This window comes from Eptesicus fuscus, chromosome 6, assembly GCF_027574615.1.
Source record: "Eptesicus fuscus isolate TK198812 chromosome 6, DD_ASM_mEF_20220401, whole genome shotgun sequence".
Classification (NCBI taxonomy): Eukaryota; Metazoa; Chordata; class Mammalia; order Chiroptera; family Vespertilionidae; genus Eptesicus; species Eptesicus fuscus.
In genome coordinates, this window is record NC_072478.1 from 28,114,978 (window position 1) to 28,131,794 (window position 16,817).

The 16,817-nt window shown below is 50.5% G+C and overlaps 1 protein-coding gene across 4 annotated transcripts; it reads left to right on the top strand.

Annotated features, from left to right (window-relative positions):
- The first annotated feature begins 516 nt into the window (after positions 1–516).
- Positions 517–16,593, top strand: DAPK3 (death associated protein kinase 3). 4 transcript variants are annotated; one of them, XM_008150621.3, is made up of 9 exons: positions 517–596; positions 1,498–1,655; positions 7,144–7,504; positions 7,810–7,939; positions 8,524–8,572; positions 11,959–11,985; positions 12,613–12,765; positions 13,526–13,571; positions 14,024–16,593. In XM_008150621.3, exons 2-9 carry the CDS (start codon positions 1,594–1,596, stop codon positions 14,558–14,560), a joined length of 1,365 nt encoding a protein of 454 aa, XP_008148843.1. In that variant the 5' UTR covers positions 517–596; positions 1,498–1,593; the 3' UTR covers positions 14,561–16,593. The 4 variants fall into 4 exon arrangements, with proteins under 4 accessions (XP_008148843.1, XP_054573484.1, XP_028015016.1 ...); XM_054717509.1 differs by having other exon boundaries at positions 527–573; XM_028159215.2 differs by having other exon boundaries at positions 532–604.
- The last annotated feature ends 224 nt before the right edge of the window (positions 16,594–16,817 follow it).

Sequence of the window (16,817 nt, forward strand, 5' to 3'; positions counted from 1 at the left end):
TTTTTATCATCTATCTTGAGACAGACAGGAATCACAGAAGGATCTTCAAGCATAAATGGCAACATTTGACTGACCTCCTCATATGCATTTTTATTTATGCATTTGGAATGTGGATGAGAACATTTTACTGCCACTCAGGGACTAAAGCAGCCCCGGAGCCCACCCCAGGAGCTGCCATTACCGGAACTAGGCCTTGGATTCCCGTATCTAGTGGCCCAGGAAAGGCAGGAAGCGGGATGCTGGACTTCAGCATCCCGCCTCCCAGCTTCAGAGCCCCCGTCAGAGGAGAGCATAAGTTTGACCGGCGTTCATTACGGCCAATCAGCTGCATGAAGGCAAGCCTGTAGGCCAATGGCGAGGCGGCATCCGGGTGTGGATAGCCGGACGCCAGAGGGCCTGGGCCTGGAAGGCAGCAGAGGGCGGGGCATCACGAGTGGCGGGCGCGCTGACCAATGGGCGGTGGATTCCTCTTCCCAGGGCCGGGCACTGACAGACGCGGTGACGTCGGCGCGGATCAGCGCGTTACGGGCGTCAGCGCGGCGAAGGGAACGGCGGGGCTCCGAGCTGTGGAAGGTGAAGAGCGGATTCCATTCGAGGTCTGCGGGTATGGAGAACACTTGGGGAGGTCTGGATGGGGCGTTTGGAGAGCGGTAAAGGGTCTGGGTCCGGGCCTGCGGGGGGCGTGGCGGCCTCGGGGTAGCTTGAGCAGAGACATTACGGGTTGGGACCCTTGGAGCTATCTATGAAGGGGGCTATCAGGGTCTACCTTGGAGCTTACGCGTAGGTTGGGGGCGAAGGACAATGGAGAAGACAGATTGATCCTTTGCGGGCCCCGTTTGGAGTGAAGGAGACAGGGGTGGAGGCCTTTCATACCAGGAGGGGTGCCTTTGAGGAGAGGGAAGAGGTTAGTCTTGCTAGGACGGACGGTGAAAGTCAGGGGTAGGCAAGAATGGGTAGGAGGCTTGCAAGAGTTTGGAAGCCATTGCCCATTCCCTGGGGAATTCAAGACTTGGGGAGCACACCGCTGAGGAGGGTCTTCAGAGACTAGCTGAGGTGTGGGGGGAAATGGGTAAGGACGAAGAGGAGTTGAGGTTGCTGATGGGCAGGAAGGATGGGAGCGTGTTGAGGCTAGAACTAGAAAGTTGGGCAGGGGGTGAGGGAGTTCAGGGTTTGGGGCTGTGACGTATGTGGCGGAACTTTTAGGGATGTGTGGGGGCTCTGGGAGAAGCCTAGAAAAAGGCTAGGGCAGTGTGTAAGGAGGTGTATGGCTGGTGGGAGTGATGGGAGCAAGGTGGCACAGGGGGGCTGACTGACTCGGCGACCTTTTGGGTTGTTTGGTGTCAAAATGAGATGACACATGCAAGTGCCCTTCCTAGAAACCGTGGAACTTCAGCTTGGAGTGATGTGAAACCTATGGTTGGTGAGCAGGTTGCTCTGTTTGCCGGGAATTATGGCTAGCATCTCACTCTTTCTTCCCTATTACCCTGTCTCCTCCAGGGTCACTTGGTAGGGGACTTCCCGAGGTCCTGTCCCCAGGCTGCAGTGACTGGGCTTTCACTGGCGTGGAAGGTGCTGGAAGGCAGATCGGCTACCATGTCCACATTCAGGCAGGAAGATGTGGAAGACCATTATGAGATGGGGGAGGAGCTGGGCAGGTGAGCAGGCCCCTCTGACAAGGCTCCGGGGTAGGAGAAAGGCACTCCGGGGTTTTCTGGACAGTATGTCCCCTTATGTCCTGTATCCTACCCTCCAAGAAGTGAGTCAAGTTCATGTGCTGGTGGAATGAGTTTGGGCTTCGGAATCAGACATCCTGGCTGGGAGTCCTTGCTCTGACATCCTTTGAGCATTTCCTTTGGGAAGAAACATAATTGAGTACATATGGCACCTAACACAATGCCTGGCATATGTAGCTATTAGCAGGTTTAGTTGGTAGAGGTCTCCCTCTCTTCAATCCTCTCTTAGGGGGGAGTACTTGAGTCTCCCAGTTCTTGGCATTTCCAGGGAAGGCCTCCTGCCTGGGCCCAATCTCCTGCCAATTGTGTAGCATTCTTATGGGAGAGAGAGGAGGTTTCCCCTGCCAGCCAGGCAGCTGATTTCCTGCCTGGCTGGACCTTGGAGTGTCCCTTGGGAGTTTGCTCCCCCACTTGCCCCAGACCAGCCAGGCACCCTCCCCACCTCCCCCCTCCCCCCCCCATCCCCAGCCTGAAACCTTATTTGGTGAGTTTGCTGCTGGCCAAGGCCCCATGATGTCACCAGACGGGAATGTAAATAACTGAGCCCTGCATCAGGCCTTTGCAGGCTCCTTTGGGATTCTGAAGTCTCTCCTTTAGGAATTTTCTGTTTTGAGTGGTAGGGAATGAAGTCTCTCCCTCCCCCTGCCTCCCAATCTCAAACTTTATTGTTGAAAATGTATGAGAATCTCCCGCTGAGGGTTGTTTGGTAAAAATCAGCAAAATGTCCTCTGTATATTCCCTTTAACGCACCGATTCTACTGAATTAATTCAGTGGGAATATATACATACATGGCCCCATGACCTGGAAACAGGAATAGTTGCTATAAAGATTTTATATGAGCAAAAAATGGGAAGCCTCTTTAGTGGTTATCACAGCCCCTTCATCGGTGGGTGGAATATTGTGCAGCCGTTGAAAGAGCCAGGCAGCTCTGGTTAGTGTGGCTCGGTTGGTTGGAGCATCATCCCGTACACCAGAAAGCCTCACCATCAGTTCCCCGTCAGGGCACATACCTAGGTTTCAGGTTCATTCCTTGGCCTCGGTTGGGGTGTGTGTAGGAGGCAAATGAATGATTTTTCTTTCTCACATTGATGTCTCCCCACCACCCCCCATTCCCCTCTCTCTAAAAGTCAATGAAAAAACAACAAAAGAGCTAGGCAACTTGTATAATGTGAGCCACATAGGAAATTTATTGAAGTTTAATTGAAAATTTTAAAGCTGTGTCAATTTTAATAATTTTATGCCCTAGCCCAGTGGTCGGCAAACTCATTAGTCAACAGAGCCAAATATCAACAGTACAACAATTGAAATTTCTTTTGAGAGCCAAATTTAAAAAAAAAAAAACATTTTATTGATTTTTCACAGAGAGGAAGAGAGAGGGATAGAGAGTTGGAAACATCGATGATAAACATCGACCAGCTGCCTCCTGCACAACCCCCACTGGGGATGTCCCCGCAACCAAGGTACATGCCCTTGATCGGAATCGAACCTGGGACCTTTCAGTCCGCAGGCCGACGCTCTATCCACTGAGCCAAACCGGTTTCGGCGAGAGCCAAATTTTTTAAACTTAAACTTCTTCTAACGCCACTTCTTCAAAATAGACTCACCCAGGCTGTGGTATTTTGCGGAAGAGCCACACTCAAGGGGCCAAAGAGCCGCATGTGGCTCGCGAGCCGCAGTTTGCCGACCACGGCCCTAGCTTGTTTTGCTCAGTAGATAGAGTGTTGGCCTGTGGATTGAAGGGTCCCGCTTCGATTCCAGCCAAGGGCACATGCCCTGGTTGTGAGCTTGAGCCCCAGTAGGGGATGTGCAGGAGGCAGCCAATCAATGATTCTCGCTCATCATTGATGTTGTGTGTTTTTTTTTACAGTTTATTTTATTGTTTAAAGTATTACATTCATCATTGATGTTGTTTTTTTTTAAAATATTTTATTGATTTTTTACAGAGTGGAAGAGAGAGGGATAGAGAGTTAGAAACATCAATGAGAAACATCCATCAGCTGCCTCTTGCACACCCCCCACTGGGGATGTGCCCGCAACCAAGGTACATGCCCTTGACCGGAATCGAACCTGGGACCCTTGAGTCCGCAGGCCGACGCTCTATCCACTGAGCCAAACCGGTTTCGGCATCATTGATGTTTTTTATCTCTCTTCCTTTCCCTTTCTCTCTGAAATCAATAAAGAAAAACATAAAAAAATTATTTTAATAATTCTAACGACATACTTTATTTAACCTTGTTGATCAAACTATTATCATTTTGCTTGTAATCGCTATAAAATCATTAGTGAAAACTTTTATCACTTTAAAAAATATGTATTTTTATTGATTTCAGAGAGGAAGGGAGAGGGAGAGAGATAGAAACATCAGTGATGAGAGAGAGTCATTGATCGGCTGCCTCCTGCATAGCCCCCACTGGGGATCTAGCTGGCAACCCAGGCATGTGCCCTGACCAGGATTTGAACCATGACCTCCTGGTTCATAGGTTGACACTCAACCACTAAGCCATACCAGCTGGGCTCACTTTTTTTTTTTTTTTATGAAGCCTTTGAAATCTAGTTTGTATTGTATGCTCACAGTACATTTCAATTTACACGGGCCTGACAGCTGCTGTGTGGCCAGTGGCTGCTACCTTGGACAGCACCACTGTATGTAATGGTCCAGAACCGTGGTCGGCAAACTGCGGCTCGCGAGCCACATGCGGCTCTTTGGCCCCTTGAGTGTGGCTCTTCCACAAAATACCATGGCCTGGGCGAGTCTATTTTGAAGAAGTGGCATTAGAAGAAGTTTAAGTTTAAAAAATTTGGCTCTCAAAAGAAATTTCAATCGTTGTACTGTTGATATTTGGCTCTGTTGACTAATGAGTTTGCCGACCACTGGTCCAGAACATTCTCAGCGATAAATGAAGTGAAGGATTAATGACACATATCACTGCATACCACGTTGCACCTTGTATAAATTGTAGTTGTCCTTTGGACGTCTGAGTTTTTTGTTTTTTTTTTAATTGATTTCAGAGAGGAAGGGAGAGGGAGAGAGCGATAGAAACATCAATAATGAGAGAGAATCATTGATCGGCAGCCTCCTGCATGCCCCCCACTGGGAAACAAGCCCACAACCTGGAATCGTGCCCTGACCAGGAATCGAACCGTGACCTCCTGGTTCATAGGTAGATGCTCAACCACTGAGCCACGCCTGCTGGGCTCCATTGATTTTTAGAGAGAGTAGGAAGGAGGGAGGGAGGGAGAGAGAGAGAAACATCAATGTGAATAGGACACATTGACTGGTTGCCTCCTGCATACGCCCTAACAATCTTAACTACTGAGCAACACCGGCCAGGGTGCTTTTTTATTTTTTTAAAGGGTTGTAAGAACACAGAAAGATTGTGACAGAGATCACAATTGTGTATGTGGCCCATACAGCTTAATATATTTACTGTTTGGCCTTTTTTAGTCAACTTCTGAGTTAAAGCAAGTTAATGTAACTAAGTTCCTAGGTAGCAAAATAGTTTGGACATTGACCCTCGCCGGTTTGGCTCAGTGGATAGAGCATCAGTCCGAGCAGGAGGCAGCTGAGCAATGATTCTCATCATTAATGTTCTATCTTTCCCTCTCCCTTCCTCTCTGAAATCAATAAAAAATATATTTTAAAACAATAGCTTGGACATTGGATAGCTCTCTGGAGTGCAGTACATAGAATTTATCTCTCTTTTAAATAACAGCTATCTTGCCCTAGCCAATTTGGTTCAGTGGATAAAGCATTAGTGTGTATTGAAGGGTCCCAGGTTCGATTCCGGTCAAGGGTATGTACCTCGGTTGCAGGCTCGATCCCCGGCCCTGGTCGGGGTGTGTGTGGAGGCAACCAATCGATGTGTCTCTCTCACATCGATGTTCTCTCTCTTCCCCTCTCTTCCATTCTCTCTAAAAATCAATGGAAAAATATGCTCTTCAGATATAATTAAATAGCATACAGTTTACTCATTTAAAAATGCATAATTTCATGATCTTCAGTACATTCACAGTGTTCTGCAACCATCAAGACTATTTTTAGGACATTTAATCTCCCCATTAGCAGTCACCCCATCCCCTTTCCCCAGCCCCTGACAACCACTATCCCAGTTCTGTCTCTGAATTTGCCTGTTCCCATTTCGCGTAAATAGAATCACACACTGTGTGGCCTTTTGTGTCTGGCTTCTCTCACGGAGCGTCATGATTTCAAGGTCCATCTACATTGTAGCGAGTGTCAGTGCTTCACTCCTTTTCATGCTCACATAGGTAATGTTCCCCTGTGTGGATGGACCACATCTGTTCATGTGTTGATGGACAGAAACATGTTGTTTCCATCTTTTGGCTGTTGGGAATCATGCTGCTATGAACATTTGTGTGCAGGTTTTTGTGTGGACACATGTTTTCATTTCTCTTAGATACATACCAGGGAGTGGAATTGCTAGGTCAGATGGTAATTCTGTGTTAACCATTTGAAAAACCACCAGACTTTTCCACAGCAGCTGCCCCGTTTTGCATTCCCACCAGCTGTGTGTGACCATTCTAATTTCTCCGCATCCTCACTCTTCTCTTGTTTTGAAAGTTGTGTGCATTTTTGACCCTGGCCAGGTAGCTCAGTTGGTTAGTGTCATCCCAATACTCCAAGTTGCAAATTGGATCCCCAGTCAGGGCACATACAAGAATCAATCAAAGAATGCATAAATAAGTAGAACAGCAAATCAGTCTCTCCCTTACCCTCTCGCTATAAAATCAATAAATAAGAAACAAGAAAATGTGTGCATTTCTTTCAATCTGCCTGTTAAATAAGAAGCTCTCTTGAAGGCATTGGCTCTTTCTTTTTTCTTAGGTTTTTAAAATAATGAAATATACTATAAAAAGTTGAATCAGTATGGAATTGTATAAAATAAATAAGAAACCCTCTTTGCTGGCCCTTATTTCCTCCATCCCAATCCTCAGAGACGGCTGTTGTTAAAAGCTTGGTGTGTGTCTTTCAGACCTTATTTTCTACATATACATACATACATATATCTGTATCTATGGATACAATATATACCATTTTTAAACAAAAAGATCTCATTCTATGTGTCATTTTGCAGGTGTTTTTTTTCACTGGGCTTAAAGAGTTGCCTTCATTCTTTTTCATGATGGTGTAAAATTCCACTGGATTTATTTCCATGATGGATTTCAGTTCTCTCTTGGTAAACATTGAGCTGTTTTTATTTTTTTCACTGTTGCAAAAAATGCCAGGCAGCCATTGTGTCTTGTGCGCTTTGCACTCACATAGCAGCATACCTACTGGGTACACCTTGGACGCAGTGGGGACTTGCATCTACATGGTGCCCCAGGAGAGGGTGGCGGGCCTAGGTCCCTCTTGATGCTCTGGTCACCTCCCTTCCCCCTCTGTCCCTGCAGCGGCCAGTTTGCCATTGTGCGGAAATGCCGGCAGAAGGGCACTGGGAAGGAGTATGCAGCCAAGTTCATCAAGAAACGCCGCCTGTCATCCAGCCGGCGGGGGGTCAGCCGGGAGGAGATCGAGCGGGAGGTGAACATCCTGCGGGAGATTCGGCACCCCAACATCATCACACTACACGACATCTTTGAGAATAAGACCGATGTGGTGCTCATCCTGGAGCTGGTCTCTGGTGGGGAGCTCTTTGATTTCCTGGCCGAGAAGGAGTCGCTGACGGAGGACGAGGCCACTCAGTTCCTTAAGCAGATCCTGGATGGCGTCCACTACCTACACTCCAAGCGCATCGCCCACTTTGACCTCAAGGTAAGCCCCACTGGGAAGCTCTGGACCAGCCTGGCTGGCCGGCGCAGGTGAGGATGGGGGCTCAAGAGAGGGTTCTACTTTCATGGGCACAGAATGTACACCTCCTGGACCTGTGATGCTCTGGAAGTTGAGGAGAGGGACCTGCTCAGGCCTGGACCCTCAGGGTGGCATCAGCCTGCCCACACCCCACGGGCTGGGAGTTGGGGGGTGCCTAGGGAAATTCCAGGTGCTGTTCCCAGAGATGCCAGGCCAGCAGAAGCAGCAGATCCTCCTCCCACTGCCCTGCTCTCCCTTCCCCAACCCAGCCCGAAAACATCATGCTCCTAGACAAGAACGTGCCCAACCCACGAATCAAGCTTATTGACTTTGGCATCGCTCACAAGATTGAAGCCGGGAACGAGTTCAAAAACATCTTTGGCACCCCAGAATTTGTTGGTAAGGCCCTGCCTGGTGCAACAGGGGCTGGGGCTTGGGTAGGTGTATTCAAGGATTTCCAGCAGTGTAGGGTGAGGTGGGCCTGGTCCCTGGATGTCTGACTCACTGCCCTCAGGTGCCCTGGCATTGGGCAAGGGGAAGCTCAAGACCTCAGTGTTTAGAGCATTGACCCACGCACCAAAGGGTTGCAGGTTCGATTCCTGGGTTGTAGGTTCAATCCCCTGGTCCAGGTGGGGGCACTTGAGGGAGGCAACCAATCCAGTTTCTTTCTTTCTCTTTCTCTCTCTCTCTCTTTCCTTCCCCCTCCGCCCTCCCTCCTTCCTTTCAACTCTCTCTAAAAATCAGTGGAAAAATATATCCTCGGGTGAGGATTAACAATAACAAAAAGACCTTGGGTTGGTGCTGTCACTGTCCCAACCTTCCTGCTTCAGAACTGGCCCTGCCTGTGTATTTGTGGGTGTTTTCCCGAGTGACCACTTCAGGGGTTGGGGGGAACTGTACTGCTTCCCTTGGCTATGTGCCCAGTGTGGCCTTAGATGCAACCAGTTCCTGACCCTGTGCCTTCTGTTTCCCTGTCCCTGCAGCTCCTGAGATTGTCAACTATGAACCCCTAGGTCTGGAGGCGGACATGTGGTGAGTCAGGGGTAGCTTTGGGGACCCAGAGCTGCCCAGTGCTGAGTCCAGCATACACACCTGGGACCGCTCCTTGTGAATCTCCCCCTGCTCATCCCCAGGAGCTATAGGCTGGGGCATTGCCCATCCCATGGTCTTGGTGCTGTGGGGCATAGGCAGGATGGACCATTGCCTTAGAATAGGGTTCAGCAAATGCAGCCCAGTGGCCAGAACAGGCCTAGGAGCTCGGGTGGTGGTCTCAGCTTTTTTTAAAGGGGCATTAAAAACAGCAGAGCCCTAGCCGGTTTGGCTCAGGGATAGAGTGTTGGCCTGCAGACCAAAGGGTCCTGGGTTCAATTCCTATCAGGGTACGTACCTCAGTTGCAGGCTCCTCCCTGGCCGGGCCCTGGTCAGGAGTCAACCAATCGATGCGTTTCTCTCACATCGATATTTCTCTCTGTCTTTCCCTCTCTCTTCCACTCTCCCTAAAAATCAATGGAAAATGTCCTCGTTCTTGGGTGAGGATAAAAAAAAAAAAAGCAGACAAATATGCGACAGACCATTAGTGGCCCATAAATATTCACAATGCCCTGAAATGCTCACTGTCTGACCCTCTGTAAAAACAGTTTGGGAAAGGGGTGGAGAGGCATTACAGGAATGGTGGCGGCAACTGTGTTCCATATCCACAGTGAGTAAGTGGTGGAAAACAATCACACGTGGGGCTGGCCGGGGCGTTACAACCTTCTCGGTTTCTGTGGCAAAGGTAGCGTAACTTAAAACATGTAGGCTGCTAATGCTGCTTGGCGCTACTGCTGGAACCTCATCCCCAAAGCCCCGACGTCTGCCTGACTTGGTGAGTCAAACCAGTCCTCTTCATGAAGGAGTATGCTCATGACCCGTTTCTCTTAACTAGGAGAGTTTTCTTCTAAGATGAGAAGGGACTAATTCTTGGGCTCCTGACCTGCTGTTAAGCACTGCACATGCGCTGTCTGAACCCACTGTGGGGAGCGGGGTGCAGCGGGGGGAGGAGGAGGAGGGCCCGGATCTGGACCTTTTGTGCTGTGCAGCTCTGACTACGCAGGCATAGCCAAGGGCACATGCGTTCTGTTCACTGTAATGAGCTTCCTTAGTTGGTATTTTTCTTGTTTTGTCCAGTGATGGGCATTATGTGTTAAGTTTCACTAGTGAAAGAGGCAGTGTCCAATGTTTTGGTTGTATTGTCCTGTGGTGGATATTATTGTCATCTGAACATCATCATGGGCAATTGACAAATTTTGATTGTCGGTGGTTATTTCATAAAAGAGCAAAATAACTTGGAATTTCTGATAGGAGTGTAGCAAGGCAAAAGCAATAAGAACAAACCAGAACACTAAGGACTCATTTGTGTGACTACTTTGTAAAGCATCCTGGGGCTATAATGAAAGTAACAGTAAGTCAGTTCTTTTAAGATGTTCTTGAGACTATATTTAATTTTTAAAAAACTAATAGGCTTTATTTTTTAGAACAGTTTTTTTTAAAGAAATATTTTTATTGATTTCATAGAGGTAGAGAGAAATAGAAACATCAGTGATGAGAGAGAAGTATTGATTGGCTGCCTCCTGCACAGCCGCACTGGGGATTGAGACTGCAACCTGGGCATATGCCCTGACTGGGTATCAAACCGTGACCTCCTGGTTCACAGGATGATGCTCAACCACTGAGCACACCGGCTGGGATAGAACAGATTTTGATTTACAGAAAAATTAAGCAATAGTACAGAATTCCCAAATAATCACCCCAAATCCCCATTACACACACAGTTTCTCCTGTTATTAATGTGCATTACTATGATTTATTTGTCGCACAATTAATGGATACATTATTAATGGACACAATATTCATACATTATTATTAACTAAAGTCTCTGTTTACTCATATTTTCTAAATTTTAACCCAGGGTTTTTGTGTCCCAGGATCCCATTTAGGGTATTAAGTTGTCATGTGTCTTTGGTTTTATCTTGGTTGTGACAATTTCTCAGGCTTTCCTTATTTTTAGTGACTGTTACAGGTTGAATTGTATTCCTCCAAAATTCGTATGTAGAAATTCTAACTTCGGTATCTCCTCTTTGGGGATAGTGTCTATAGAGAAATAAAATGAGGTCGTTAGGGTAGGCCCTAGCCGTTATGACTGGTGTCCTTATAAGAAAAGAAGATTAGGCCACAGAAGGAAGAGCATGTAAAGATGTTATAGAATAGTAAGAAGCTAGGAACATTCCAGGACAGGCGGAATAGGGAAACTAAGACAGATCAATAGCAGTTTGCAGCCACCTAGTAAATCCTATCTTCCTTAAAACAAGGACACTTAAAAGTAAATGAAAAGTTTGGTGGGGGAAAAAAAAAAAAGAGTAAATGGTTTTCACTTCTCCTTCCCAACCAGAGGGTAAATAGCTTAAATCATCCTATTCAGGGAGACAGATAACAGAAATCCAATTAGTGCCATTTTCCTACCACAACCAAAGGGTAGACAAATAAAGGGAATAAATCTCATTTTGGTACATCTGCATAAAGCTGATGAATAGTCTATTGATTCACCCTAACACCTCTCCTAAATGCCCAGCCTTTAAAACCCCCGAAAATGGCCGAAACCGGTTTGGCTCAGTGGATAGAGCGTCGGCCTGCGGACTCAAGGGTCCCGGGTTCGATTCCGGTCAAGGGCATGTACCTTGGTTGTGGGCACATCCCCAGTAGGGGGTGTGCAAGAGGCAGCTGATCGATGTTTCTCTCTCATCGATGTTTCTAGCTCTCTATCCCTCTCTCTTCCTCTCTGTAAAAAATCAATAAAATATATTAAAAAAACAAACAAAAAACAAACAAAAAAAAAAACCCCGAAAATGAAGGTCCCAGTATGTTCTCCCTCGGGAGCATACCTGTGCCATTCCCTTCTCCTCCTTTCCCCACAGGCACGTATCCCCTAATCTCTAAGGGACCCCATGAGATTTACAAGCAGGGGGAAATGGTCCTTGTTTCACTGTCCTAAGTGTGTGTTTGCTGTGGTCAGTACATTATTGCTTGCTTTTCTATAAAAAAAACAACAACACAAAAAATAGTTTGCCGATCCTGCTGGCCCTATACTGGGTCCCAGATCTGCAGGGACTGTGCGGCCATGGTGCTGTTTGCCCTGCCCTCACTGTGGCCCCTTTGAGCCTTGACAGGAGGGTGTGGCCAAAGGTGTTTAAATAGCCAGTCCTGAGACCCCAGGACAGGAGAAGGGGAGCAGGGCTGACAGACCTGTGGGCTGACAGACCTGCTGCCCAGCTGGCCCAAGAGCCTTGTGGGCTCTGGGCCCCTGCCCTGTAGAAACTCTGCGAGTCAGGGTGCTGCACCCCACAGCTAAGCTGACCTTTCTCTTCTCGTGTGTCCTCTTCTAGGAGCATTGGCGTCATCACCTATATCCTGTGAGTACCCGCCTGACACTTCCTGCTGCCCCCCCCCCCCCCCGCCCCGCCATCATTATGTTTTAGGAAATTCCAAGGATTACGGGAGCCATGTATCCAAGGACCAGGCTGAAGACCAAATATATGTTTTCTACCATAAGTCAGTGTCAATTGCCCAGAGCCCCACAGGGGTGGTGGTGTGGCCCACTCAGTGCAGAGTATCAGGAAGGCAGGTGACACCTGTGTCATCACCAGTGGTGCTAGGTGGCCGTGTGCTAGGTGGCATCAGCCAAGATTCTCTTGGAAAGTGACTGTTTTTTCCACTGGAATCACTAAATGTTCTGGGCCAGATTCTTTGAGATTGTGCATCTACAGAGATACTTTGAGCTTCCACAAGGATTTTTACTCACAAGTTTTAGCATCTGTCTAACTGGGTGTTGACTTCTTACTGCCTTCTGGTTGGCAGCTGGGGGTGGGGGGCTGGTTGGAAGGTCCAGGGGGGATGGTTAGGGCTTAAGGTCCACCTTCCTCTGTTGGCCCCTTCGTGAGCGCCCCTTCGTGAGCACTTCAGAGTTTGGTGGTAGCCCGGGCAGCAGCCTGGTGATAGAACAAACGCAGGGGACACTGAGCCCCGTGTTTGTCTTCCAGTTTGAGTGGCGCGTCCCCATTCCTGGGTGAGACCAAGCAGGAGACCCTGACCAATATCTCAGCCGTGAACTATGACTTCGATGAGGAGTACTTCAGCAACACCAGCGAGCTGGCCAAGGACTTCATTCGCCGGCTGCTTGTCAAGGACCCCAAGTAAGCACAGCCGGGCAGAGGGGTCAGGGCAGCCCTGTAGGGAAGGCCAAACGAGTCTCCCCAGCATGGGTGGTGTGGCCGAGAAGACATCTCTCCAGGTCACCACGTCTTTGTAACTGGCTTCTGCTTTGGGCTGGAGATAGCAATGGATGGCTTAGGTTGGCCCACACTGTGTCTTAAGAAGCTTTAATTCATTGCCAACTTCAAAATTGGGGTTTCACATGAAATTCCAGGTTGCTACTTTTTTTTTTAGGAAAACCACCTAAAGTCCTGGCAGCACAGAGCCTCCATTCACAGGGAGGTGCTCTCTGTGGCTGCAGCCCTCCCTGTGTATTCTGCCCATTCTTGTGGCCTTCCCGGCCCCTCCTGTGGGTACCTGCGTTGTGAGTTGTTTGTTGTTTGATCCCAGCACTAGGTCTCCCCCCTGTTAATCTCTCAGGGAATACTGAGGACCCAGAGCCTATGCCCCCAAAGGGGCCTTGACAGGCTCCTTGTGGTTGGCTTAGCCGAGTGGGTGCTCTGGATTGTGTATAATTTCAAGGTCATTTCAGGGACTTGCTGCCAGGCTGGAAGGGTGAATTTAGGGGTTGGGGGTCCTCAGGGACAGGTGTCTGAGTCAGCCCTTGACGGGCTGCTGAGAGCAGAACTGAGGCAGGGAGAGCCTGGAAAACCCCTTCCCTGCTCGCTGCTCCATGGGGGGAGGATGGTGCAGGTGGCACACACATGACTAACCAGGGCTGGGGGGGGGTTGCTTTTCCAGGAGGAGAATGACTATCTCCCAGAGCCTGGAGCATTCCTGGATCAAGGTGAGGTGGGGGCTGCTCCCACTGAGGGATGGTAGTTGGGACAAGCCCTCAGCATCCAGGGAGGGTCCCCGAGTGGTGCCCTGGGCAGTGGGAGATGAGGTACTCCCTGAAATGGTGTCAGAGCCATCGCACCGAGGCATCCGCTGGCATCCTTGGTCCCTCTGCATGCAGCAGGGCTCCCTCCCACAGAAACTTTCAGAAGGGGTCACCTCTAGGCCAAAGTTGGCAGCCTTCTGCAAAGGGCCAATCACTATATTTTTTGCTCTGTGGTCCCTGGCATCAGTATTAGCTCTGCCTTTGTATCAGGAAAGCACCATGACCATATGCATGCAAATAAGCATGTCTGTGTGCCAACAACACTTTATTTACAAAAGCAAGCAGAGGGCTGGATGCGGCCCTCGGTGGTCAACCACCTGCCCCTGTTCCAGGCTGTGTTCTCTCTCCCCCTGCAGGCGATCAGGCGGCGGAATGTGCGGAGGGAAGACAGTGGCCGGAAGCCGGAGCGACGGCGCCTGAAGACAGCCCGCCTCAAGGAGTACACTATCAAGTCACATTCGAGCATGCCCCCCAACAACACCTACATCAACTTCGAGCGCTTCTCCAAGGTACTGGAGGAGGTGGCGGCGGCCGAGGAGGGCCTGCGTGGGCTGGAGCACAGCCGGCGGCTCTTCCATGAGGACATCGAGGCACTGACAGCCATCTATGAAGAGAAGGAGGCCTGGTACAGGGAGGAGAACGAGAGCATTGGCCAGGACCTGCGACGGCTGCGGCAAGAGCTACACAAGACCGAGGCCCTCCAACGGCAGGCCCAGGAGGAGGCCAAGGGTGCCCTGCTAGGGGCCAGCGGGCTCAAGCGCCGCTTCAGCCGCCTTGAGAACCGCTACGAGGCTCTGGCCAAGCAGGTGGCCTCCGAGATGCGGTTTGTGCAGGATCTTGTACGCGCCATGGAGCAGGAGAAGCAACAGGAGGTGGAATGTGGCCTCCGCTAGGGCCACATGTGGGGGGTGGGCCCAGAGGGTTCTGGTGGTGGGTGTCCCCTTCACAGCCCTGGAGCCAGGCCCTCTGTCATTATCTGGCTCTAGAGAGTTCCCGGGCTGGGGCTGAGATGGGAAGAGGCTGGACTGGGTGGGATGTGCTTCATGGGGCCCAGAATTCACTGCTGAGAGGAGGGGCTTGGCCGGCTCTGCCCCAGGAAGACTATGCTGTTCTGGGCCTCCTCTGCACAGCCTGTCTCCCTCTGGCTTAGCTTCCCCTATCCCCCCACATCTCTCTCTCTCTCTCTCTCTCTCTCTCTCATTCTCACAACAATGGTGACGGGGTGGGGTGGTGGTGGTGCTTCTGGGGTAGTGTCATCTCTGGAACTCTGAACTCTGCAAAGGGTTGGTACCTCCAAGATGGACTGGCCATGGTGGACCAGATGCTTCATGCCTGGCCCAGTGGCAGGGTGGCAGCCTGCATGTCCCGGGTCAGGGGGCTGCAGGGCAGTCAGAGGACATGGAGCAGGGCCTGGTCACCATCTTCAGGCCCTCCCTGCCCACCCCAGCACACCCAGCCTCAGGGCGGGTTTCTGAGGGCCCCTGCATGCCCCAGGGCTCAGAATTGGAGGGGCCTCTGCTGGATATGGGCCTCTCCTGCGAGCTGAAAGGAAATGAAGCCCGGATTCTGACATTCAGCCGTTGTCTGTGCTTGGGCCAGGTTGGGCAGCCAGCTTTGGGTCACCTGGTGCCGGGGTTGCGAGCTTGATCCCCCTCTAGAGATGGGAGGTGGCTCCTCCAGGGTCAGTGGTGGAGGGGGCCTCTGAGCACTGTTCTTCCCAGTCCCTTGCTGGGGCACTCTGGACTCTGAACTGGCACCATGGCCAGAGCTGAGGAGATGACCCAGCCCTTGAGGTGTCAGTCTGGAGGTAGTATGGGGAGTAGGAGGGCATTGTGGCTAAGCATGTTGCCTAGGTGCAGTAAAGGAAACATCTGCAAAAGCTGGGTCTGTTTCTTTCTTGAGGCCCAGGAACTCCCTGGGTGAGGCAGGTCTTGGGGGTCAAGCAGCTGGGGACAGGAGTAAAGAGCTGTCATCCACTCTGTAGCCCTCCCCAGTGTGGAGCCATCTCCTCTTCACTCCCTCATAATGCCAGGTGCAAGTTTCTCATGACGCAGTTCCTGAAGTGCCAACGCCACCAGTGGAGTCCCTTCCCTGCCTCAGTTCCTGGCCCTGCCCTACCAGCCCCTGCCTCGTTCCTTTCTCCAGTCTTTTTGAACTCTTAGGGCTCCAGGCCAGCATCCCTAGGTAGGGACCACATGGAGTAGTCGTAGTTGCAAAAGGCTCATGGGCCCAGCGTCCCTTTCCCCAGAGAGCCCTAGGACTCCTTAGCACCCTCAGACGCTGTGCTGTTCTGTGTGGGGAGAAGCCCATTTGACTGCCTCTGCCTCTGCTGGTTTCCAAGCGCATCTGGCTGGGAACCCTCAGGAGCCCTGCCCTGGACTAGTGGGGTTGAAGAGGGGTTGCAGTGGGCAGTGCTGTCATGTGCCACTAGGTGCTGCCCTTGAGCAGGATCTTGTACCTCCTATGCAAGTTCTCCAAGGTCCAGGCTTGAATAAAATACGGGTCCCTAGCTGGTGGCCACTCTGAGCTCAGAGATCTCTGCTGCAGGTTGGGTTAAGGGAGGGACACCTGTGTAGACCCTTCACCCCCAGAAAGGAACGAGGCAGGGGCTGGTAGGGCAGGGCCAGGATCTGAGGCAGGGAAGGGACTCCACTGGTGGCGTTGGCACTTTACCCCCAGCCTGGCCAAGTGCAGGGAAGAACCAGGCAGGTGGGGCTTGTATTCCTGCCGAGGCTGCTGACCAAGGCTTCTGCTACCAGGACACTGCCAAGGCTGAGGCAGGGTCTTGAGGCCTGCCTGTAGGGTCCGGTGGAGGGGGTGGGATCCACTGCACCCCCTCCATGAGCTCCATTGCAATGCATATAACACCTCTGCAAACGTGTCTGCTGTGAGCCGAAAGGAAATAAAGCTCCAATTCTGACATTCAGCCATTGTCTGTGCTTGGGCCAAGTTGGGTAGCCAGCTTGGGTCACCTGGTGCCCGGGTTGCGGGCTCGATCCCCAGTTGGGGGTGTGCAGGAGGCAGCTGATCAATGATTCTCTCATCATTGGTGTTTCTATCCCTCTCCCTTCCTCTCTGAAATCAATGAAAATATATTTAAAAAAAAGACTAGGTAGATGCCCTGTCAGATTTGGCTCAGTGGATAGAGCG